We start from the raw sequence: 27027 nt of genomic DNA on the forward strand, positions 1-27027 counted from the left end.
GTGAGGTTCTATTGTGTGAAGTCCTAGTTGGAAATACCGACGAAACGTCCTACTCCAATTACCTACTATAATAATCACCCAGAAATGTCTGTCCGTCCCGCGCGTGATGTCACTCCACATGAGGCTCAACCCCCCACATGACGTCACTCCACATGAGGCCCACCCCCCTCATTAATATTCATGAGTGGGTGTATTTTTACACTAACGCAGAGGAAGGTCGAGCTGAATTAAATAATTTATCATGCAAAGTCGCTTCAAATATGACGACGTTTCATTACAGAAAGTAACGGTAAAAAATGCATCTACGCAGCACAGTGCTACATCCGTGCGTGACGTCACTGCAAACAAAAAACACTAACGCACAAGAAGGCCGCGCACTCCACATGCCGCACCCCTCCACAATAACCATGAGGGATTCAACCGCGTCAGGAGATCATCAGCAGGCCGATGCTGCACCACGTCTCCTTCATGAGTTGCTTTTTATGGGATTTTTGCACACAGCATTGATATACGGTGCTTTTTCTGGAAGACTTTGCTGTTTTTTCCTAGATTTTTCTGTTTGCGCTTAGTCACTTGAAGAGGTTTCTTGTTCATGTTTTTGTTTGTTGCAGTTGCACCCGAGTCAAGAGCCGAATGGCTCACAGGGCTTTACCTAATAAATTAAACTGAAACTGAACTGAGGGGGTTACGTCACTCCACATGCCGCACCCCTCCCCAATAACCATTAGTGGGTGACGTCACTCCACATGAGGCAACAACCCCCTCATTAATAATCATGAGCTCAACAATTTTTCTATTAAATATTTCACATTTACTGCAATATCCACCCGTCATTGGACGGGCAAACAAGCTCGTTGTAAATGTTGTGGGTTTTACTCTCCAACACAGTGGTGCGCTGTACTAGTGTAGCGTGTGTTAACTTAGGCGCACACTTGTACTTGTAGACAACACGTGTATTTAACACAACGGGTAACTCTAACAAGATAACGGCACAGGGTGGTAACCACCACTGCTAACTAATCTGACACTCGGAAAGACAATTCTAGAGTCGGACCAGGGCAGCTAACTGGCTGCCTGGTCCACGCGTGAAGACTGGAGGCCGAGGATGGAGGATGGCGACTTCACTGCCAGAGTTGAACGTCGCGAACCCTCTCGGGACCCGCTTATAACTCCCCTGGCCACGCCCCCCTTCCAGAACCCTCGTGGGGACTCTGGGTCACGTGGTCCTCTCACCCCCGAATGGGGGCCCCCCTGCCCGGTCACGTGCCCTCCCGGGCCCACCTGGGAGGGCACGTGACCGCCCTTATAGTACCTGTGGTGCCACAGCGACGGGGCCGCTCTGCCGAGCCAGGGAGCCGCCCGGCTTCCACCACCGCACTGCCCCCCATCACCCCCTCCACATAAGCACGCACCCGCACCCACGTAGGGCCTCGTGGTCGGGTCACCTACCCTGAGTTTTCACCCGAGGGCCCCCTCGGGGGGTTACCCCACGGTTTCTCAGGGCCAGGGAATTGGACAGGACCCTTCCCAGGCCAAGTAACACTGCGGCGCCGTGGGCGGATTTGAGATCGCCCGACCAGGGCGAGCTCAGAGAGCCCCGCAGTTAGAAACGCATACAAACACAAACACGGGTCAGCAGGGCAGATAGCTGGGATCAGGACCCGGGGCGACTGATTGGTCGAAAGGTCAAAGGCCGGCGGGATCGCAAAAGAGCGGGAAATCCTAGGCTCAGGATTGGTCGAGAGACCAAGGCGGTCGGGACGGGGGCGCCTAGCCTTTGATGTGAATAGTTTAAAAGAAAACGCAGGGGCAGTAGGGAACTCTCTTCTTCTGGAGTTTTGACACAGAGTCAGCGACGAAGGAGTCATCGGGCGAGCCGCTAGATTGTCTGCAGGACGATCTGAGCGCCGCAAGGTCACCAAGGTCTACAGACGGTATCGTATTACGCGCCTTACAACACCTCAGAGCGGAGAGTAGGATCCGTAGGAGAGGATTAGTTCGGGGTAAGGACGAGAGGAAAGCGGTTGAACAGAGAGCGCAGCATAGAATAGGGCTGCACGCCACCAGAGTGTGGGTTAGAAGCGCCTTGCTGGCCCGCACACACACACGGGTGGCTCGGTTGGTTAACAAGGGCTAATAAAATCTCGAGCGTAGTAATAAAACCGTGTTGTTGGGTATTTTTGCACGTGGTATTAGCGTGCACTGCATTCGCGGGTGTGTGGTCGTTGTATGCGTAAAGGCCGTGGTCTCTGTACGATGGTGCGGGTACGGAGGTGTGTGTGTTAACGCCCGGGGAGCGCACAGTGTATTTGTATAAACGCGCGGCCGCGCAAGAGGGAAGTTTTACGTGCTCTCGCTCGAGCGTGGGCGTCGCTCGCGTGTGTGCACGCCGCGCTCGGTAAAACCCGCAAGCCGCACACGGTGAACCCGCGAGCCGCGGCGCCGGAGCGCGCTGTGATCGCACGGCGGGGGGGAGCGAGAAGAGGAGGAGGGAGAGTACTTTTGTGTGTTTGCGTGCCTACGCTGCCGTGTGAGAGGAGAATCGTCCTTGTACGATACTTGTGTTGACGTACACGCGCGAGTGCGGGAGGGGACGAGTCGTTGTGTCGGCGTGTGCCCCGCTCGCGTGTGCGAAACCGCTGTGCGCATTGAAGCTTTGTGCGATCGTGCGCGTGCTCGTTACCTGCGTAAAGTGCGGCGCGGTGGTGGGCCCCTGACCCCCAACCCCGCGGCTCGAGCACGTAATCGGCTGCGCATTGTTGTACGGTATATCTCGCGCGCACGGCGGCGGCAACTTGAGTCGTTGTGTCGGCGTGTGCCCCGCTTGCGTGTTCTCGTTACTTGCGTAAGTGCGGCGCGGTGGTGAGCCCCTGACCCCCAACCCCGCGGCTCGAGCGCGTAATCGGCTGCGCATTGTTGTACGGTTTATCTCGCGCGCACGGCGGCGGCAACTTGAGTCGTTGTGTCGGCGTGTGCCCCGCTTGCGTGTGCTCGTTACTTGCGTAAGTGCGGCGCGGTGGTGAGCCCCTGACCCCCAACCCCGCGGCTCGAGCGCGTAATCGGCTGCGCATTGCTGTACTGTTTATCTCGCGCGCACGGCGGCGGCAACTTGCGCTCCGCGGCCAACCTCAGCGCAGGGGGAGCATGCACACACGATCCGCAGCACTCACGGGGGTACAGAATAGGGAGCAGATGGGGGACGAAAGTCCGGACCCCACCAGACAGCCAGGGGGTAATGATACGGAGGGGACGATGGAGACAGAGGCGAGCAGCCTCCACATACCACCCCTCACACGAGTGACAAACCTTACTAATTGGCCGTGTCGGGTGGTGGCGGGTTTAAACGACGCATTTATATTTTTTCATACATCTATATTCACGCAATCTAACCCCACCAAAAATACCTCCTCTATAATTAATAGATTGACAATATTCTGAAGTCTTAAGGGGCCGTCCATAAATGACGTCACGCACCTAGGAGGGGGGGGGGGTCAGACATTTGTGACGATGTGTGACGAGGGGGGGGGTTTGAGAAATGTGACGTCACATCAAAATGCGCAACTTTGAATAAATATAGACAACCACGTTCTACTTAATTAAATATACTTTTTGATGTTTTCTCGTACAACATCAGAGTGCAGCGCCACATTAAATACGCACTACAATGACAATAGTTTAAAACGATTTGAAGCATGTTTTATTTGGGGGGGGGAGCAGAGCTTTGTGACGTCATATTTGAGGGGGGGGGGTCTGACTTTTTGTGACGCCGTGTGACGAGGGGGGGTCAAAAATCGCGTGACGTCATTTATGGACGGCCCCTAAGACTCTGGCCGGCCACGTGGCTCGGCGTTAGGAGCGGACGGCTCACGCTAGCAACGTTCCGAGGTCATATTCCTGTTCGGTGGGGCTGGCTCGGCTCATCATCCATCCGGGGTCGATAAAGCGAGCGCCACTAATCATCAGTAGGCATAGAATATTGAGGCTGCGGTTCCAAGCCACGTGTTTGCTGTGCACAGGGGAAGGGAACAGGTGTTCTATTGTAAGACTCGCGCCCGCCACAGGAACGTGGAATTCCGTATACCGCATCTGAATTTATTGCGACGATTCAATCCGTGGTGGAACAAATTGTCGATTTCCAGATGTCAATTTGATACGGAAGCCGATGGGGTGGCAATGTCACGAGTCGGTGCAACTTTGACGCGCTCCCTAAGCCCGCACGCGTCCCTTGTGGGCTGAGACGGCGAAAATCGCCGCGGTACCCGATTGTGGAATCTGCAACGAGCCGCGAGAGAGACAACTCGAGTGGCGAGCGTGAGAGGGACACGGGGAGAGCGTGGGGAGAGAGACAAGGAGAGAGATAGTGAGTGAGTGTGAGTGATAGTGAGTGAGTGTGAGTGATAGTGAGTGTGAGTGATAGTGAGTGAGTGATAGTGAGAGTGCTTGGGAGCGCCTTCGTCTTGCTGCCGATGTCCGTGGTGCCGTGAGGCGACGCGGAAGCTTCCTCCAACCCCGTGCTGAGAGCAGTGGACAGACAGTGGTGAGGTGAGGATCCTCACACGGGGTGGTGGTGAGCTGGTTGTGAGGTGGTGGTGGTGAGGTGGTGGTGGTGAGGTGAGGAACCTCACACGGGGTGGTGGTGAGGTGGTGGTGGTGAGGTGGTGGTGATGTGGTGGTGATGTGGTGGTGAGGTGGTGGTGAGGCGGTGGTGAGGTGAGGACCCTCACAACAACAAAAGGAGATATTCAGGCTGGACTGGAACAGGTTTCAGGCACTTATATAAACTATATTTATTTACCAGGTAAGGGCCCACTGAGTTACGTCGCTGTTTTTCACAAGCAACTTGGCTATCACAAACGACAGCTCAAAGGAAGTGGCTTGTCGCGTGGGAACTTCAGTCGGCAGTCAAATACTCTAAACGCGTGATTCTTACTGTGGAGGGAAACACGGGGGGAGAGAGACACGCAAACTCCAAATATACAGCAGGCGGTAGGCCGCCTTGGGATCAAACCCACACACTTCTGAGACAATTAACATCTAGTCACCGTGGCCCCGACTTAAGCAGCACGGATGGCTGCGTGGGGTGTGAATTGCAGAGCTTTGGAGCAGCAAAGATTGACTGGTGGTGAGTGAGGAGGGCTTCATTAGCCAAACCGGAGGGTTGAGTTACATTTAGATGAGTCGGGTGGGAGGGGGGCAGTCGGCGATGAGTCCACGGTAGGAATCTCCACGACGGTGCATCCTTGAAACCGATTCGGGGATGGGAGATGGGATTGTCAGCCAACGGCGCCGTCTCGCGCCGTCTCGTTTCGCAGGCGTAGAAAATTCGTGGTCGGCATTGAACCTGGAGGCGATGTTTGCCCCGAGGGAGGAGACGTATTGAGATGAGCAGGGGGGGGGGCTGAGGATGGAGCCTCAGGGCACACCCATCAGCTTGGGAGTCTCTTGTATGGACACGGAAGCAGCGGTGTCCGAGGTGAGAGGGGGGAGAGAAGGGTGGTGGTGGTGGGGACATCGAGGTGCATGGCTATGGAGAAGTGAGAGCAGGATGGAGGAGTGGTGGCCTTTGGTGTTAGAAGCGGCACAAAGATCTGCTGATGGCACTTGCCGCAACAACCTATGAGGACAATATGGGGCATCTGCGTCAGTGACTCATGTTTGCAATACAAGCGTGTATCCAATCTATTTATGCGGATATACAGGTGTCTGTGTTTGTCTGTACTGTACGTAGTCAATCGTGCTAATTGGAGGTACGTGGGAAAGACGGCAAACATCTTCCAACATTATGGGAACCTCATTTGCCAGTGAAAAATATGATAATTGGTTCTTTACCCTTCTATCTGGCAACAAAACTGACACCTTTTTACAAGGAGTCATGTTTGCATAGACCGCAATACCTGCAGTCATAATACAAACAAAAGAACATAACTCTGATAATGTGCACTGTCCTTAAAGTTGATTGATCCACACCCGAGACAGCTTTCCTTAGAGCCTAGTCTCATATGGGTTGGACCAGATGACTGCAGGTATTGCGCCAAAAGGCGTCATCTGGTCCAACCCATATGAGACTAGGCTCTAAGGAAAGCTGTCTCGGGTGTGGATCAATCAACTTTAAGGACAGTGCACATTATCAGAGTTATGTTCTTTTGTTTGTATTATGACTGCAGGTATTGCGATCTATGCAAACATGACTCCTTGTAAAAAGGTGTCAGTTTTGTTGCCAGATAGAAGGGTAAAGAACCAATTATCATCTTCCAACATGTTTAGCCCCACCCAGCGTGTTGGGTCAGAAGAAGATGAGACTACGTGAGAGACGTCATGGAAATACGACGTGCTGAAAAGAAACCGTGCAGCTGTGTGAATCTCTAAAGTAAGCAGGACCCTTGGTGCATTTTGGAAACTTCGGTTCGCCACCCAATGCGAATCCTCTACGTGTGCTCTAATAATGCGAGTAAATTCCTGGGCATGTTAAGAAAGCACTTGACCCAAAATGTTTGTCGAATAACACCTTCTGTTCGTGTGTAGACGCACACAGATCACACTTGCTTTGACAATTTCATTGGAAACACGAAAAGTAGGTCACTTCGATAATGACATTGAGGTTGTATGGGAAAGAGTGAATTGAGTTTCCATTTTTACCGATAGTAGCCAGGTAACTTGGCCAATCCTGCCGATCATTGTCCAAGTTTTTACTCTCCTTCTCATTGGTACTTAATGATACCTCGCCTGCCACAAATGAATCACAATACCTTGCTGATCTCGTCTGCTGCCCACAACAGTGCAACAATGTAAGACCTTCGAGCCCGATGGAAACCTCTTTTCCCATGGTCTTCACCCATCCAAGTACGATCCAAACTCAACCCCGCTGAGTTTGTGAGATCTAATGAGATTCATCATAATAGAGGTTTTTTTGGGTTCGGTCGCGTGAATATAAATGTGTCATTAAACCCGCTACCACAACCAATTAGTAAGGCTTGTCACGTTAACAAAACATGGCAATTCGCCATTCATGCCATTTATATTTACGCGATCTAACCGGGAAAACTCTATTATGGTTAATATTGGTTGGTGCATTCCGCCTCATTTGACCAGGAGCTGATTTGATATTGTGCGGAAAATGTAAGTTTCCAAAATGTCCTTTCGTTGCCAGTGCATTGCAGAGGTTTGCGCAACAGAACAACTCACGCGAATTACGTCTCTTTTTTACATATCCCGTTGCCACGCATTTCATTGCATGTAAATTATATCAGATGAACCTCTGCGAGGCACACGCGTTACGTCGGTGGCGGTGAGCGCTATCGTGGCCAAGTGCACTGCCCCTCGCTTGTCCGCCTTGTTTGTCACTCTCTCTCTCTCCGTGTTCTCTGTGCGCGCACTTATTAGTTGCGGGCTGCCGTGCGATCTTCGGGCATCGCTGCAGTGCTCCCATGGCCGACACGGCGAAGTGTGCCGTGCTCAACGTGCTGAAGGTGGAACGCGCAGCGCACCCTCCACGCGGTTGTCGTGGCCCCAGGGTTTGCGGGGTGACATTGATGATGATGATGAAGATGATGACGTGATACAATGCCGATAAATAAACCTGAGTCTGAAAAAAGAAGAATAGGTTTTATCCCTTCTGGCAGTATGATGTTCAAACACCAAATAGAAACCTTTTGCAAGGAATCATGTCAACAAACCTGAGTGTGTATGTTGTGTGTTGAACTTTTTTTGCGCCGTACGCAGCTATCCACGGTAATTGGAGGTGCGGAACCAATATTCATAATAAAGGTTTTTGGGTGAGATCGCGTAAATATAAATGTGTCGTTAAGCCCGCCACCACCCGACACAGCCAGTGAGGTTTGTCACGTAAACAAAACGCGCCAATTAGTGATTGGCTAACAGCGGTGACGTCACCTTTCTCTATTTAAGACCGGAAGCAGGTGGATTGCTTCACTATTCTGGCAAAATGCCCGATGATGCTGGTTGATGTAATTACCAGCAAAACGTCGTACTACTCAAATTGTAAATACTGTGGACTTACTCTCCAATACACCGGTGGGCTGAAGCAGTAACTAATTGTCACGTTGTGTTTACGTGACAAACCTCAGTGGCTGTGTCGGCTGGTGGAGGGTTACGACACATTTATACTTCCGCGATCCAACCCAAAAACCTTCGTTATGAATGTCTAGTGATGATGCGATTGAGATGCCCCACACCACAGCTTACCTGCTCTGGTTGAGATGCCGCACCTGATATATTCACCCGACGAGGGCGACGATGCAAACGTGATGGTCGCACCCTCACGTCCTGCGGTGTGGCGTCGCGTGAGCAGGGTGTGCGGGACTCCATCTGGGGCATGAGCGCTGTCCTGCGTCTGGACAAGCGCGTGGAGCGAGAGCGTGAGAAGCAACGCGAGAGGAGACGCAAGGGCCCCGACTGGAAGGAGGAGTGAGCGATCCCACATGCGCCACGCTGAACTAAAACTTTTTATTCTAGCAGGGAAGGCCCACTGAGCTATGTAGCTCTTTTTCAGAAGCGACCCGGCTACAAATGATAGCTCAACTAAGTGGCTTATGTATAGCAGCCAAGTGCTCTAAACGTATGTTGATTGAAGGGAAAATCCGGAGGACCCGGAGAATAATCCACGTTAATTCTAGATTTCATGAACTGTTGCGCAGAACAAAAAATGTAGCGCGGAATGCCAAGGACCCAATTCTCGTGTGGCTGAATGTTCCTTTTCGTATAGTGGTTGGAAAACATCACCATCGTCCACTTAACCAACCAAATTGGTGTTTTTTCAGCAAGCTATTGGTTAGGCCCTAAATGTTTATGTAGGTGCAGCGTCGCCTTCATACTAACACGCCCCCAATAACGTCCTTAATCTTTCTTTTTAGTGAGCCAAAGATCGTGATACGTATTCTGCAGTGCTGCGCATGGAACGGAGGCATCTTCTGGGTGAGTGCGTTGATTTAACTCGCGCGGGGGAAAATCTAATTTCAGTGCTTTAAAAATATTTATTTTTTGCCTTTTCCTCCCCAATCTTCTCCCAATTGTGCACCATGGGCCACAGAATTCGTTCGCGGCCGAGCGGTGCAACTGCTTCATGTTGGAGAAGGGCCCGCTGAAGCGGATATCATAGAGCTACCTTTGGGATGCCTTCAAGTGATTCTTGGTCCACACAGCAGGGGGCAGCGCTTGACCGTCCGCCCGACAGACGTATTATTTCTTTCTCGTCTGATATAATTTTCACGCAGTGAAACGCTTGGCAACAGGATGAAAAAAACTGACGTAATTCGCATGAGGAGTTCTTTTGCGTCAACCTCCGCAATGCATGGGCACCTTAAGGGCGTTTTGGAAACTTACATTTGCCGCATAATATAAAATCAGCTCCTGACCAAATCAGGCGAAATGCACCCAATCTCGTTAGATCTCACAAGCTAAGCGAATTTGAGTCTGGATCGTGCTTGGATGGGTGAATTCCATGGACAAAGAGGTTCCCATGGGCCTCGAAGGTTTTGTCTTCTATTGTTGCACTGTTGTGGGCAACAGACGGCAGTTGGGCAAGCATCCATTGTTTTACTTTACTTCTAAACTCCCACGTCTATGCTGCCCGCATTAGGTACGGTCAACTTTTTTCTTTAGAACTGATTTTTGTGTTTAGTTTGTTGTCCTTCCCCTGTACCTCCAATTATCACGGTTGGCTACGTACGGTGCAACAGAAGTTCTACATACAGAGTAACGTTCGTCACATCACAGTCAAACAGATCATTCTCAGAGCTAGAATTTTGCCAGTTTTTAAAAAAAAATTGTTGTTGTGCAGTAATCGGTGGCCAGGCTAAGACGATTGACTCACTTCGCTTGAGAACCCAGTTTAATCAGAGGCAGCTACAAAGCCGTGATGTAAACCCAGGATCTCAATGCTCTGACCTCTGATTAGCGCAGTTGACTACGTACGGTGCGAAAGAAGTTCAACGTACGTACTAATACCGAACAGCCCAGCACGTGGGGAGTTTCACCGCACGTGATGATATCCGTGTGATCCACCAACCCCCGCCTCCGGGGTGCAGCCCAGCAATGCAGCAGATCTCGTCCGAAAAATTATCCCAATGGTTTTAGTATTTTTTGTTGTAATTGTTTACCACAATTCAGAGGTCACTGGTTGGATCTCCGGGCACGGCAGTTGGGGGCCGTCCATAAATGACGTCACGCACCTGGGGGGGGGGGGGGTGTCAGACATTTGTAAAACAATTCTCACGACGTTTCGGCCACAACGCAAGCAGCCGTCCTCAGGTGAAAACCAGGTCTGTCGAGGCGACAGCGTCTGAATGAAACAGCACACGTGCTTGGAGCATATATATAAGCTGGGTTGGAAGGGGAAAAAAGGGGCGCCTTGACAAAAGAATATGCATATCAAGAGGAATTTAGCATATTTATGGGAAATGCAGGTATGTGATTAGTACTACTTATGCCCGTGCATTATGCAGGATTAGCAGCATCAAAGGGAAGGGATATGGGAAATGCAGGTATGTGATTAGTACTACTTATGCCCGTGCATTATGCAGGATTAGCAGCATCAAAGGGAGGGGATAGGGTAGCATTAATAAAGGGAAGGAGTGTTAATAGTATGTAACTGCAGTAACTAAAACCACCACGTAAACAACTAAAGTATAAACTACATAGTATCATCAGTATACTAAATATACTCTACAATAAGCTGAGTTGCTAACAGTAAGTAATACATTACAATTCTACGTCGTAAAAAATATATAATATGCTTCCATCTAAACTTTATTCTCTTACATCACACGAGTCTACACTGTACTATATACTGCCATAGACAAACCCAACATTAAATTATATACTGTATTGCTTGATGTGGTCGAGAATTGGTCTAGAGCAGGCCGGCCATGTGGCCAGATGACAAAAGTGTCATCTACGTACCTCTTCCATAAGGTCGGGCGTAGAGTGGCAGTCTGGATGGCGTCAGTCTCAAATTTCTCCATGAACACGTTGGCTACAACCGTTACATTGGAGAAACCAAACGACATGTCTCGGACCGCATCCGTGAACATAAAGCAGACTTGAAACACGGTAGGACAAACACCTCAGCCGTGGCAGATCACTGTTACAATTCAGTGGGCTCACATGATATTGACTTCTCCAAGACAGAGGTTCTCTGCAAGCCATCTTGCTACCATGAGAGATTCGTTCATGATGCGATCCACATATACAAACACAGAGACAATTTCAACCGAGAAGATGGATTCTGGCTTAGCAATCATTGGAAGGACGTAATAAACCATTTCGGATCTTAACTGATTGTGTTCACGTTTACGGTGACTTTCAGACCGCGTTCTACTCACTGGCATTGTATTCTCCGCAGAGAATGGATTCTTTGCTCCGCTGCATGTTTCCCCCCACTACTCACCCATTGACATATTTCGTTGCTTCCTCTTAGTATCTTTCACACGACGGTCAATGGTAAAGTGTATAATAACAAATAGTATAACATTTATATGCTTAATACAATGTACAAAGTAATATATAGTATCGTAATTGTATAGTCAATATACAGCAGTGTGATATACATTAGGGTGGGTAGAATAATACATAGTGTAATATTACAATGTACAAGGTATAGGGTGGTGTATAGCAATACAGTATATAATGTAATGTTGGGTTTGTCTATGGCAGTATATAGTACGGTGTAGACTCGTGTGATATAAGAGAATAAAGTTTAGATGGAAGCATATTATATATTTTTTACAACGTAGAATTGTAATGTATTACTTACTGTTAGTAACTCAGCTTATTGTAGAGTATATTTAGTATACTGATGATACTATGTAGTTTATACTTTAGTTGTTTACGTGGTGGTTTTAGTTACTGCAGCTACATACTATTAACATTCCTTCCCTTTATTAATGCTACCCTATCCCCTCCCTTTGATGCTGCTAATCCTGCATAATGCACGGGCATAAGTAGTACTATTCACATACCTGCATTTCCCATATCCCCTCCCTTTGATGCTGCTAATCCTGCATAATGCACGGGCATAAGTAGTACTAATCACATACCTGCATTTCCCATATCCCTTCCCTTTGATGCTGCTAATCCTGCATAATGCAAGGGGCATAAGTAGTACTAATCACATACCTGCATTTCCCATAAATATGCTAAATTCCTCTTGATATGCATATTCTTTTGTCAAGGCGCCCCTTTTTCCCCCTTCCAACCCAGCTTATATATATGCTCCAAGCACGTGTGCTGTTTCATCAGACGCTGTCGCCTCGACAGACCTGGTTTTCACCTGAGGACGGCTGCTTGCGTTGTGGCCGAAACGTTGTGAGAATTGTTTTATTATGTTTTATTTGTATTATTTTATTACTTCCCTTCTACGTGACTTTACCGAAAGAACCAAAAAGATGATTTGAAGCATGTTTTATTTTGAAAATGGAAATATGGTTTTGGGGGGGGGGGGGGCAGAGCTTTGACGTCATATTTGAGGGGGGGGTCTGACTTTTTGTGACGCCGTGTGACGAGGGGAGGGGGTCAAAAATCGGCCAAAATCGCGTGACGTCATTTATGGACGGCCCCTTGAAACAGCGGTGCAAGTTTTTTTTGCATTCCCCCCCTTCTCCCCCCACCCCGACCCGGCCCGGCCTCTGTCCGTCCAGCAGTATTAATGGCTAACATCACGGTTGGTCAATCGGCAGGTCGCGTGTGGTGGGGGTAAAGTTTTGGGTTCTCCCACCTCCAGAGTGTCTGGCCAGCGTGGAAGAGTAGACCAAAGTACCCACGAGAGGATGCTCTCTGGAGCTGCCTCGAGCGGGGGCCCTATCGCCAGTGGTGGCGTGAGTCAGCGATTGCAGGGCTGCGCTTTTGCCGTTTACCTTTAACGTGGCAACGGTGCTTCACGTAGTTTTGTCAACACAGATTAGCACGGTTGGCTACGTACGGAATGACAGCCACCGTCGTCTACTCCAGGAACTTTGAAAGTCCAGTGTCGGGCAGGAGCTGTTAAAAGATCCCAATTGATTAATTTGTGAAATGTATTTTTTTTTCTCTTTGCAGCTCTCAATCCAGCTGTTTTACAGCATCTTCATCCCCGCGCTGCAAGCGCTCACGGCGCTGGTGTTCTCGCGGTTCATTCAGGGTGAGCGCGCCGCGTGAACGGCACCGCCGCGGTCGCTCTCTCGCGAGCCCAGAACGTCCCCCTGCCAACACTCTTGCCCACGAGCTGCTCCACGCGTCACACCGCGTCGGGGTTCGGCCCCGGAAGGGTGGCGGAACTGCTTCTGAATTCACTCCCAACAGGCCTCTTGGCCACTTAGATTAAAAGTTATTTTGTCAATCCACGACTGGATGGAGGCTTTACACAAACCTTTACGGTGGTGCGTGGGTGTTGTTTTACTGTACTTCACGTTTTGTCAGTGCGGGTTGGTAAAGGGTCGGTGTCGATGTTACTCGCCACGGATGTCAGCCGTGGTTGGCAATCAAACTCAGGTTGCTGGACATCTGTGATGAACAGCTTCATAGCTCATCGGATTTCCCCAGGATAAAATAAAGGTTCTGATTCAGTGCAGTGCTCCAACCACTGCACCGCCGCTCCATTGCACGCACACGAGATCGCACACAACGTGTACACCCCTGCCCGGAGCATTCACCACGTTGACGATCCACATCATTGAGCCGTCACAGCTTGACCGACTACGTCACGTAAACGGACGAACCACACGGTCGTTGGCGACTCGGCTGAGGGCCATCGACCCGCTACGCTGCAGAAATGCGGTTCAATCGCGGGGTGGTCGATGCCCGGTTTTAACATTCGTGGGTGGCGCTGCGGCTGCGCCGGCGAGCGCGGACGGGATAAACAAACGTGACACGTGGACGCCGCCGTGCGTCTGCTGCGGTGGGCGAGGCAGGAGGGGCGGAGAGCCTGCACCTCGGGGTGTGGCGCTGGCTCGAATTCATCCTCTCCTCCATCTTCGGAGCGCTCTGGGTCCTGCCGCTCTTCCTGCTCAGCAAGATCGTCAACGCCATCTGGTTCCAGGCGGGTTCCGCACCCAGAGACACCGCGCCGGCGCCCGGGGGAGGGAGCGGGCGAGGGAAGAGAGTTCTGCTCTCATAGAAAGAGGGAGAGCGCTGGCTCGCTCGCTCGCCGTTAAACGACGCTGCCGCTGACCCCCCCCCGGCGCTCTTTGTCTGCGCAGGACATCGCTGACCTGGCCCACTTGGGCTCGCGGGGAGGGAAGTCTCACTCCTTCCCAAGCCTCAGCAAGTTCGTCGCGGATCTGCTATTCAGCTTGTTGCTGCAGGCACTCTTCCTCCTACAGGTGAACTAGACCGTGACGAATAACCTCACACTGCCAAAGGCGTTTACCCCGAATCTCTGATATATACACTGAACTTTGGGCATTTACGCTGAATGTTGCACATTTACACTGATTTGGAATTTACACTTAATCTTTGGCATTTTCCCCTGAATGTTGGGCAGCAACCCTGAGCCATGGCGCTCTTCAGAAGAAACCTGGCCGCAAATGATTGCTCAACAAAGTGGCTCATCACGTGGAAATTTATAGCAGCCAAACACTCTAAACGCGTGATATTGATTCTAAACGTGGCGGGCGAAGATTCTAAGCGTGGCGGGCGAAACAGCCCAAGCTGTTCTAGGCAGCTGCCTTGTTTATCTCTGCACACTATGGACCATTTATGATCGCACGCTTGCACCCCTGCGTTCATTTCACGGCCAACACCAGTGACGATTATAATCTGAACCTGTCTTGGGCCTCCCCTATGTCGACTTAGCCTCAAATGAGTACCTGGTGCAGTGTGTAATCATCGCCACTGGGGAGAGAAAGAAGACCGGGCGTGGTGCTGGCCACCCACCTACCCACCCCCATATGTACCGTGTCAGCCTTCATAGGTGCACGCTAACAGCACTTGCTCCAAAAGTCTATTAAGGCTATACGGGGGATCTTTTTCTCGTCTTTGCCTTGTGTGTGTGTGTGCGTGCGTACCTTGCGCAGGGCCTCAGTGTAAGCTGGATTCCTATCCCAGGCGTGGGACAGATCGTGGGGACTGTGCACATGTCTCTGCTCTACTCGCTGTACTGCTTCGAGTACAAGTGGTTTAACATGGGTACGCACGCGTCGCGTCCGTCGTGTGTCAGCCGTCCGCCGTGTGGCTGTCCCATAGAAAGTCATCTCCAGAGCGGGGTCCTCCGCCTGGTGGCCTGCGGGCCACGTCTGGCACATGAAGGCTAAACTAAAACAAGTGCATGGAGCGAGAGCGCGAGAATCAGCGCGAGAGGAGATGCAAGGCTCCCAACTGGACGGACGAGTGAGCGATCCCACACGCGCCATGCTAAACTAAACTAAAACTGCTCCTAACAACCAGTGGTGGTGCTCTGTAGAAGCTGACCCATGTGCCATAGGAATGTGGAGTTTCCTCAACTAGTTCAGGGCTGCAAACTATTAAACTAAACAATGTTTTTATTTCAGCAGGTAAGGGCCCACTGAGCTATGTAGCTCTTTTTCAGAAGCGACCTGCCCATCACAAATGACAGCTCAACGAATTTGCTTATCATCACGTGGACATTTACAGCTGCAGCCAAATACTCTTAAGTGCGTGACGTTGATTCTAAATGTGGAGGGAAAAACCGAAGGACCCGGAGAAAAATCCACGCGACCACGGGGTGAGAGAGACATGCGAACTCCAAATATACAGGCTTTGTCAGGGTTGGGATCAAACCCACGACCTGCATACCAGGCGAGGTAGTTAACATCTCGTCACAACATCTCTTGGAGTGGCCTACTGGACCATGGCCTGCCGAGAGAGAGAGAGAGATGAGTGAGATGAACACTGAATGAGAGCTAGAAGTGTGCTGTGAGAAGGGGCCATTGCCGCAATCTGTGAATTATATTTGTTTTAAAGGCAGGGTTGTTGACGATTGTGTTGAGTTTTAGGAATCAAAATATTTATACCGGAGGAATCCAATGAGCTATAAAGCTCTTTTCCCCAGATGTCCAGTAGGGGAACAGGGTAAGAACGTTAGAATATTAAACAATACAAATACGTGATAGTAGTGAAAAGTTCAAGAAAGGTAAACAAATCACCCAAACACATTAATGAAACTAAAACATCCCCATCCTACCAGGCAAAGCCCACTGAGGTACTAACTTCTTTAACAGAAGCAACCTGGCCACAACTGATAGCTCAACAAAGTGATCCATCATGAGGACATTTACAGCACTAAAATCATCTAAATTAGTGGCTTCGTGATGTAAGTCGGCATCAACCCCCTGAGCCCCACCCAGCCACCTCCAGTGGCTCTCAGCCGGGGGTACGCGGACCCCCGGGGGTACGCGAGGTGGTTTATAAACGTGTGAAATTAATCATACACGAGAGTCATTGCTGAATAATCAAGTATGAAACTGCCAAAATAATCACGCTCCTCCCCTTCGTCCCCGTTCTGGTGCCGCGTGCGTCTCTCCCCTACGGCTCCGTCGCGCCGTCGCCAGGAGTGGGCGTGCACCAGCGAGTGGCGCTGGTCGAGGGGAACTGGCCCTACCACCTCGGCTTCGGCCTCCCACTCGCCGTCCTCACCTCCCTGCCACAGTCCTACCTCATCAGGTACGAGGTCCCCTGCTCTGCCGTCTCCCGCCAAAGCCTCGAATTAATGAGACCGCTTCTCTAAAATCTTGATTTGAAGCTTTTGTGACTGCAGGAATCCATACTCTTTGGTTCTTTCGGTAAAGTCACGTAGGTAGAAAATTAAATAAATCACGACGTTTCGGGCGCAACACAAGCGGCCGTCATCAGGTGGGACGCGTGTGTTGTGCCCGAAACGTCGTGATTTAACTCAAACTAAACTTTTTATTTTAACAAGGTAAGGCCCCACTGAGCTGTGCAGTTTATTTTCAGAAGCGACCTGCCCATCACAAGCGATAGCTCAACGAAGTGGCTATTCACGTCTGTTGCAATAAACCGGGTACACGTGTTACTTTCTCAACCTATAAATGAAGGCAGCTGCCACTTTGGTGCAAGGGTGAGCAGCACTTTGGGACTTACAAGGCAAAAATTCCGGTGGGGCACTCGAAACAAAGCGTCAAGTTCATGAACTCCTCTCCACCTCTGCGAAGCCATCAGTGTAAACTATAAACTATTTGTATATTACCAGGTAAGGCCCACTGAGCTATAGAGATATTTTTCAGAAGTGACCTGGCTATCAAAAATAATAGAATTTTGTACAGATAGTCCCCGAGTTACGATGGTCCGACTTACGATATTTCGATGTTACGATGGCGATACGACAAAATAGTGAAATATTTTAAATTTCGCGCGGCAGGCAAACGCAGAAGCGTACGAGGTACGATCCTGTACGTTGGGACGCTGCCGGGATGTAGGCATCTCCCGCCTTTCTATTAAATTGCAGTTCATATAGGTAGGCTAAGAATTGACCTTGTTTTTTTACTTTACATTTTACTGTGCAATACAGTATTGTAATTAATAAATACATACAGTATATAGTTTATACAGTACGGTACTGTAAATTGCTCTGTTTTGATCAATTATCACCATTCTTTAAGACTCCTGGGTAGGCGAGGCCATCTTCGACTTACGATATTTTTGACTTACGATGGGGTCATCGTAACGCATCTAAATCGTAAGTAGAAGACTGCCTGTATTGGTTTTCTGCTTTGTTGACTTCCAGTACGAATACAGATTCACTTGAAGGTTCTTCAACTTCGTTTCACTCGACATAAGCTGGCCATGAGTCTTTTCATCTCTTCAACTGTACAATCTGTCACGCCTATGGCGCACCTGCTGGCAGTTAAACAATACCTAATTGCCTGATTATATAACCGCGGTACCATTCTGTTTCTCCAAACGAATTGTCATGTTTTGTTTTACGTGACAAACCTTACTGGCTGCGTTGGGTGGTGGCGGGTTTGACGACACATTTACGCGATCTAACCCAAAAAAACTCTTATGGATACTATCGGGGGCGAAAGTCTGACGCTATTATTACCATGGTTTTTTATATACCGGGCGAGATATTGTGGCGTCGCCACGTTTCCACAACCATTCTCACCGCTGCACGCGCTGTTGGGGGGCGCGCTGGGAGAAGGGGGGCTGACGAGGATGGTCGCGGAGTGACAACGAGAGAAGTTGGGTTACCACCTCGGACGCACAAGACAACTGGGACATCTCTTTGGATGAACGATAACTCGCAGTGCAGTGGAGCGCCTGTTAACGAAAACATCGCTTAAAGACAGGCCTCCACAGAGCCCAATGTGTTCACTTACCGACCATTTCCCTGTTAACGACGGGCTGTTGTAGGTGCAGTAAATATGATTTAATGCATTGATTAACCATGTTTATTTGAATATTATGTGTTTATAATGTTGTTAGTATATTTTATGTATTAATATCCATTAGAATATTATAAAGTACTTTTTTTGGGGTGAAGAGTAACTTTTGAAGCGATTGGAATGAATTAAGCCTTTAACGTGTATTTCCTATACTCGCTTAACGACCAAATCACTTACCGACCGGTTTCGCGGAACCAATTACCGTCGTTAAGAGGGGTTCTACTGTACTGGAAGAATGGAAATCTACATGGGGGGAACGATGTTGTCTTGAGTTGAGTACCATTATGCAACCGACAAAAACCGGGAATTTTAACGTCCCGGAGAAGAGCGTAGAGTTTTTGCGGGACGGCAGCTGCCTCAGCAAGAGATCCTGCGAAAAAACCAGGACGAGGTGGCAACCATCGGCAGATGGGGAGTCGGGAGTCTTCAGCTCGGACTTGGGAGAGCGCGAGTGAGACTTGCGGGTGACCACGAGAAGCGAATTCATACGCGGCTCACATCAGCGGCGAGTGATATCTCACCCAGTTCTGGTCATCCCCTAGGTCTACTCTGCCTGAAAATGATTACCCAGCGCGGGCGTGTTTACATCAGCACTGGAGAGACAAATGTGGCCCGGACATTATTCCTGGCCACATCACCTCCACGCGCACCGTGCCGGCCTTAATGGATGCACGCTTACACCACTTGCTCCAACACTGTGTGAAAGGTTGCGTGGGGGGGGGTCTCTTTGTCTTTGTGCGTGCGTGCAGTGGGTGTGTGTTTTCAATCCTCTTTCCGCTCTTCATCATCAGCGGCAATGAAGCAAAGCCACCGCAGCAGCCCTTGTGAGTATGCGCAGCCCCTCGCACGCACGTACGTATTTAAATGGGCGCACGCGCCACTCCCATTTCCATGGTGTGCCCGCCTTCACCAACCCGAACTTATCAGAGCGATGAAGTACGGTCGATAAGCCCCCCGCGCGACTTGTTACGGCGTGTGGAGACCCCCGCATTCAGCAGTGGATTGACAAGACGAGGGCTGTGTACGTTCATCAGTATTGGCGGAGCTGCAACGATTCGCTGCCCAGGCAGGTGGTGGCGTGCGTCCAAATCATGGTCGCGATTTGAGTAAAGAGTCGATTATTATTTGTTTATGTTGCGCGTGAACGCAGCGGTCAATCGGAGCTGCGTGGGTCAAGTTCGTCCATGGCACTCGACACGCGTGAATCTCCTCCCTTGCGGCTTAAGCCTCGAGGAGATGTTGACAATTCGGGCACTTGCCTGACGATGCTGGTTGTAACCACCAGCGAAACGTCCGTTACCAAGTTGTTGAATGCCTGTCCAGATCGCTGTCCCACACAACGGTGTGCTAAAAACACGGATACGATTGTTCATGTGACAGCTTTATTTATTCGGCTGTGTCGGGCGGTGGAGGGGTGTACGACACAACTTTGGCAGTTTACTTGCGTGGCAATCTGACCCAAAAATCGATTATGAATTAAGGATTTATATGGATCGATGAATCGTGACGATACGAACTTGTCTTAAGGAGATGCGTGTTGTGTTGAGGTTTGGTGACAACTGATCACAGAAGTGGTGCTGCTCTTATCTGTGGAAACAAGCCGCTAAGTGGATATATAGCTGAGAAATGTGCAGAAATATAACTTACTGCTGCGTATATAAAGTGAGCATTAAATGTTGACGAAACAATGTTTGCAGTCTTGGCAAACAATGTTCGTCAGAACTTGCAGTTGTATGGATGTATTTTGAACTTCTTCCACGCTGTACGTAGCCAACCGTGCTCATCGGAGGAGAACTGGAGTTTGCAGCAGTGTTGATTACTTGACGATCGTAGAACTGGACACAGAAGACAATTAGCATGGTTGGCTACTTACGGTGTGGAAGAAGTTCAACATAGTACTGCCCATGGACTCTACGCCTCCAATCACTGCACCTGAATGAATTAAATGATGCCGTCACCCTGCTGCTACTCTATTTAAGACCGGGAGCAAGAGGAGAGCCTCACCATTCTGGCAAATTGCCCGATGAAGCTGGATGTAATTACCAGCGAAACGTCGTACTCAAATTGTAAATGATGTTGATTCACTCTTCAACACACCGGTGGGCTAAAGTAGTGAATTATTGGTCCTTTGAAAACGTGACACATTTTTTAGTGTTTGGCCGTGTCGTGTGGTGGAGGGTTACGACACATTTATAAATAACGCGATCTAACCCAAAAAAACCTTTATTATGAATAATATTGGTCGCGAAAGCCTGCTACGTGTTAAACTGACTCAACACTGCACCTCCGATGAGCACGCTTGGACAGAGAGAGAATCGGCGGTGACGCAGCCCAGCTGTGTGGCGTGTTCGCCGCTTTGCTGCGGAGGTTCACGGTTCGGATCGAGCAGCTGCCCTGTGGTTATGCCTGCGGTTTGTAATAACCGTGAAAATAACACGTGCGGTCTGCTCTTATGTATGTTCTATGTATGCTGAACTTCTTTCGCACAGTGTTGTAGACAATCCGTGCTGATCGGAGGTGCAGTGTTGAGTGTATGGGCAGTGTTGAGTATTTGGGCAATGTTAGTCTCTGGAGAGTTTGTATGTTGAACTTCTTTAGCACCGTACGTAGCCAAGCGTGCTCGTCGGAGGTGCTTCACGGTGAACGGTAAAAGATGCCGGTGACGCCATTCACCAGAGTTGGCTGTCGCGGTCCAACATTGGAAAACTTTACGACCGCAAATTTCTCGTTTGAAATTATGCACAAGCGGTCACTGACCGGCCTACTTCGAAAAACTTGGCAGGACCCTGCTGAAAACCAGTCATGAGACTCGGTGAGGCTTTCACGGGTGAACGAGCGCAACAATAACACTATGTAACACCATCTTTGTTCCTGGGTACTAGGTGTTATTTTTTTATTGCTTATGTCTAAAAAGTATCGAACATGGCTATTATTCCCCACAAACTTTACTTTTGTGACCAGGACTTTGTGAACAAAAGACACAAATGCACACGTTTTCTCATTGAAAAGAGGTAAATTTCAAAATATCACTGACCTGATAATTGTTTTTTTACCCTTTTATCTGGCAACAAAACTGACACCTTTTTTACAAGGAGTCATGTTTGCATAGATCACAATACCTGCAGTCATAATGTTTTTTGTTTGCATTAGGACTGCAGGTATTGTGGTCTATGCAAACATGACTCCTTGTAAAAAAGGTGTCAGTTTTGTTTCCAGATAAAAGGGTAAAAAAACAATTATCATATTTTTACTGGCAAATGAGGTTCCAATGGTATCACTGACCTGTTCACAAAAGCAAAATTTGTGGGGAATAATAGCCATTTTCTGTACTTTTGAGGCATAAGCAATTAGGAAATAACACTTACTACCCAGGAACCAAAAAAATATATAATAATTTAAAAAAATAATACATCAAACTCCACACTTCAATAGCAGCAGGGGGGGGGAGGGAATGACAGTGATGATGATTCTCTTAGTCTCTCTGATCCTACCCAACCCAGCAGGTTAACGCTCGTCAATTAATTATCATAGCTAGGTGGGTGGTGGCTATGCACGTGGCAGCCTGCAATACAGCGCTGTGGGGGCAGCACCAAGGGTTGGTGGTTCACACAAGCCCGTGGGCATCTAGGAGGCGCCATCTCCTGGCTCGCCAGGAGATGGCGGCCCGCAAATTGATTAATCGCCATCCATTTCCATTTGTACGGGGATTGAGCGTTGCCCCGTCGCACAGCGTGGGTTTTCTCTGGGTGCTCCAGTTTCGTCCCACTCATTAATTGGCTGAAAGCATCTTAACAAAAAAAAAACAATGCAGGACCCTCTTCAAAAGAGTCTTAATGACCCACTGTGGTTTTACTTGCACAAAATAAGTAATTATAATCATCGATGCCAGTCGTAAGTTGTGTAATAACCGCGTAATCTGCATGCAGTGAGAGTAACAACATTGGTGAAATGCATCAATTGATGTTGCCTTCATATGCGTGTGTGTGGCTTTGTGTGCGTGTGTGTCTTTGTGCGTGTGTGCCTGTGTGTGTGCGTGTGTGCCTGTGTGTGTGCGTGTGTGTCTTTGTGCGTGTGTGTGCCTGTGTGTGCGTGTGTGTGTGCGCATGCTTTGGCAGTGAGTTCCCATTAAGGCTGTTCTCCATGGCTGTCTCGCTGAGCAACCAGTTGTTCCACACGACGTTACATCCCCGCAACCAGCCGGTGCAGCAGGGAGCGCGCTAGAGGCATCGCGCTGAACGCATTGCACTGAAGGCATAGCACGCAACGCCATGCAGCCTGGGCTGGGGGCGTCTGCAGACACGTCGACACAGGGTTACGCACAGAGCGGGTTATGTACAAATACACATGGACACACAGAGGGTTACACACAGCCCAGGATACATACAGTAACATATAGACACACACAGGGTTACATACAGACCAGGATATGTACAGATACATATACACACAGGGTTCCACATGGGTTGGGAGACACACACCAGCACATACAAGCTGGTATGCGTACGCATATGCACAGGCTGATATATGTACCAGTACACACAAGTTGGTATTTGTACAGCACGCAGGCTGGGTATACGTACAGACTCCAGAAAAGTAACGATTCGTGCTCGGCAATTCAATGAGCTGTCAGGATTCTGGGTCATGAGTCGATTCAAGAATCGGTGCTTGCTCGTGTGGTTCATGTTGTCTCGTATGTTGTGTCCCGTTTGTTCCCTTCGGATAAAGTGACGTTCGCATGTGATTTATTTAAATTCACAGAAAGTGTAAATAATCGATCCTTTAGGCACACCTCCTTGATGCGTGTGTTGTGAGTGTAATTAGGCACTTCACGAGGCATTGATTAAAATTTGTTCTTGCACGCAACGGTGCATACGTTTGTTGAACTTCTTTCGCACCGCACGTAGCCAACCGTGCCCATTGGAGGTGCGGGGGAAGGACAACAAACTAAACATGAAAAGCACTTGGAAAGAATTTATTTTTCAATTCAGGTACACACAATTCATCATGCGTGTAAGAATGTATGCATTATGCTGTATGCTAATTACATGCAAATTATCTGTCGTGGAGCCCAATAAAACTACAACTGAGACAATGATACAAATGAGGCGGTAAAAACAAAACAAACAAACATCGTCATCCTTGACTCGAACCGTCACCCCACGTGGTGATAACTTTGGAAATTACAGTACCGTAATAGGGTCAGTGGTCAAATGCCCCAAGTGTAAGATCCAATTTTAATCGACAAATTATTACCCGTGTGATAAACACACGTACACACGTCCATACATACATACGCACACAGCGCGGGAGGGTTGTGCTACCCCCCCACCCCCCTTCTGGATTGCTCTGTCCCATCTTAAGCGCACACTGCCACTGGTAAACATTCGAACAAACCAATATCCCACACGTCCGTGAAGCACAGTGCATGGATTCAAGCTAGCTCCGAGCTGGATTAGAGGCAGGTCCTCGCCAGCCCAGTTTTAGCCCGCTTTAGCTCAACGCCAGTCCAGTGTAGCGCCAAGCGAAGACGCAACCCAAAGGATGAGCAGCTTTTGCCTTGTGAGTGCGAACCTCGGGCTCCGAGTCCCGGACTGTCCGACGCGAGTTTTAAGCTTTCTGAATGAGAACGAAATCGCTTGTAAATCGCTTGCTGATGCTCCGTCGTGGGGGGGGGGGAGGGGAGTGAAATCGTAGTGGCATCACTCGCGTCTGTATTGTACTGCCGAGTAGTATTTTTTGCCTTCCCCCCCCCCATGTATATGTTGCTTCAAACAAGTGTCCAGACAGCCCGAGAAAGCGCAGCCTCAGCTGCGAGATGAGACATGCTTTACTTTGAGGGTATTTTACACTTCGGCGAGATTGGTTGCTGATGCCTCCTTGAGGCAGTGGCCCTGGACTCGGCTGGAAACCCAAGCCTCGTGCCCAGACGAAGGCTGCCCTGCCGCTGGGCAGAGCTGCCACAGTGGAACAGCGTCGGGCTGCGGCGGCTCCAGTCGGAGACTGCAATTCCCTCTTGTTACGCCTGGAAGCCTGTTAAACGCGTTAAGCGCCGTGTGTGTTTTGGGTTGTGTCTGGCCTACGGAAATTTAAACTTGTCGTAAAGTCCATATCTTACGTTGTTTTTTTCATGCGGTTTTATTCTTGGAATTTTTGAGACGTGTAAATGGCGTGCTATTTAAAAATCTGACGAGCTTTTTTACGGGGCTCCGGTAATTATTAACGCGCGACTCGGAATCAGAAATCACGGGTTCAGTTCCCGGCCGAGGGTCGATAAACTTTGTACCACTTTGTGGAAAGTCAGCAGTGATTGGCCTCATGCAGGGGTCGGCAACCTGCATCTCCGGAGCCGCATGCGGTGGCTCTGTATAGGACTGCTTCGTGACTCCCGACACTATAATTGAAAAAAAAAACTTGTATTACGAATTTTTAAAAAACCCTGATAATTATTTTCCATAAACGGCGAATGTCTAAAAGCCCAACGGTGATGTGTAATGCGCCATTACGAATAATTGCACGTGTGCTGTTCTCAAAATAGCGATAACATATGCATATGGCTTGACGATATTCATTAAGCACCGTTGAGAAGTCAACGAAGTATTTCGTTTTCTATCGAGTTCGAAGAAAATTTGCTGCTCTTGTTATTTTTCGTTGCCAACCCCTGGCCTAAGGGAGAAACGGACCCACCATGGGAATGTGGATACCCACCATGCTGCCTCCAGTATTCTAAAGTAAGTAGGGACACACAAAAAACACCGACGCAGTTGTCAGCTTGTGCCGCGTATTGTTCAACACGATGTCCGACGTTTCCGATCCGCGTGTCGGGAGCTTGCTCAGCGACTCGCTTTAACTCCTGAAACGTCGAACACAAAGTCCATTGGAGGGCTTTGCAGCGCAACCATGAACACCGACACAGCGGCATAACCCAATGGCTCGTGCAGATATACTTAGCTAGGCTGTGTGTCCGGGCTGTCTAACATGATTATGAAGCTTTGGTCAGTAGCTGAAGACTTTAAAAGCATGACCTGGTGCTCTACCGTAGTGCAGCAGTGACACAACCTTGTTGATGAGTTCACCAGAGGCACGACAGCGATTCATTAAGCCTCAGCTAAAGCAGCCTTGTGGCCTTCAAACTTGGATGTCGATCTTTGCGTTGCTATATGAGATTGGGGGATGTGATGGCGTCACAAGTGCTTCGTGTCGGACAGTCGCCGGGGACACACAGCCCAAGTGACAGCACGCGGGGGCCATCACGGTGCGCCTCTTCCAGGCTGTCCCATGCAAGCTTCAAACCTGCATGTGACAGTCTGGGACACGCAGCCCTGGTGTGGAGCTTCAAGAGTATTTTTTCTTCTGTGTGTATGTTTAAAATACTTGAGGATGGTTCGGTTATGTTCACATATGTCCACTTATATCAGGGTGGGGAACCCTTGACCTGTGGGCCAAATACGGATCCATGCCCCTAAGGCCCACGGCCACTTTAGGCCTCCCACTTAGAAACGGCTTGCAAGCAATATGTTTCACTGCAAGCATCCTGGCTGCACTTATCAGGTACTGGAAGGGGGGACTCTTTTCAACTGAGCGCTCAGACACTTGGGCTTCTTCGAAGAACAGATGTCACTAAAGTGTGTGCATTCATGTGTGGCCCCTTAAAGGTGCACCTGGCCTGGCACAGGTGCCGTGGTGACATCACCGTCAATTAGTGGCGAATGGCGGGTATCGGTATTGGCCCACAAAAGGTATTTGAAACTTCCATCCGGCCCTCGGTAAGGAAAAGGTTTCCCACCCTGGTTAATATTACAGATTGTGCTGGCAAAAAGGTGGCTCTGGACTGGCCTGTCAACTCCTGGACAAAGCAACGAGACTGTCATTCTGCTCAGCCTCCCATGCTGGCAGGCATGCCAGCACGGAACACTGATGATGCCCATACATTGCACGAAGCCAATCGAGAACACGACACATTGCCCATCGCGCGCTGTGGCCGCTACGCACGAATTGCATTCGCAAGGATTCCCCAACACAAATCTATGTCATCGCTCTAGGGTTAGTAAATGAGTACCTTGTGGGAAGCCAGTGGTGGTGTGATGTAGAAACTGACCCATGCGCCATAGGAATGTGGAGTTTCCACCACTGGCTCAGGGCTGCAACCATTTTATTTTACCAGGTAAGGCCCACTGACCTATGTAGCTCTTTTTGCAGAAGCAACCTGGCCACAAATGATAGTTAAACGACGTGGCTTATCACGTGGACATTTATAGCAGCCAAATACTCAAAAAAGCATGTTTCTAAATGTGGAGGGAAAACCGGAAGACCCGGAGAAAAATCCACGTAACTACGGAGAAAACACGCAAACTCCAAATATACAGCAGCAGCAGGCGTCAGGGCTGGGATGGAACCCACAACCTCCTGTACACCAGGCGAGGTAGTTAACATCTCGCCACCGGAGATGAGCACCGTGCCAGGCCGGATTGCGGTGGGAGAAAACGTTTACATCTTTCATTTGCCACGAAAAAACCCATCATCCCTGGAGGTGCACATTGAGGTGGTCACGTCTTTATTATGGGCGCACGTGCACAAATGAGTGCGAAAGTGGAAGCTTTCACGCCATGGCGAGCCCGGAATACTGTTGTCGCGTGCACTAATGTTCGTTGTTATTACATCTTAATAAAGAATTTCA

General features: G+C 49.3%; 1 protein-coding gene across 3 annotated transcripts; it reads left to right on the top strand.

Annotated features, from left to right (window-relative positions):
• The first annotated feature begins 4249 nt into the window (after positions 1 to 4249).
• EI24 (EI24 autophagy associated transmembrane protein) lies at positions 4250 to 27027 on the top strand. Of its 3 annotated transcripts, none has more exons than XM_078864643.1 (11): positions 4250 to 4542; positions 7381 to 7466; positions 8309 to 8424; positions 8871 to 8931; positions 13051 to 13132; positions 13902 to 14029; positions 14190 to 14312; positions 15175 to 15318; positions 16500 to 16611; positions 19103 to 19177; positions 22469 to 27027. In XM_078864643.1, exons 2-11 carry the CDS (start codon positions 7425 to 7427, stop codon positions 22480 to 22482), a joined length of 897 nt encoding a protein of 298 aa, XP_078720769.1. In that variant the 5' UTR covers positions 4250 to 4542; positions 7381 to 7424; the 3' UTR covers positions 22483 to 27027. The 3 variants fall into 3 exon arrangements, with proteins under 3 accessions (XP_078720769.1, XP_078720766.1, XP_078720767.1); XM_078864640.1 differs by lacking the exon at positions 15175 to 15318 and adding an exon at positions 15006 to 15117 and having other exon boundaries at positions 4253 to 4542; XM_078864641.1 differs by lacking the exon at positions 15175 to 15318 and adding an exon at positions 15006 to 15117 and having other exon boundaries at positions 4263 to 4360.

The sequence above is a fragment of the Lampetra fluviatilis genome, chromosome 18, assembly GCF_964198595.1.
Source record: "Lampetra fluviatilis chromosome 18, kcLamFluv1.1, whole genome shotgun sequence".
NCBI lineage: Eukaryota > Metazoa > Chordata > Hyperoartia > Petromyzontiformes > Petromyzontidae > Lampetra > Lampetra fluviatilis.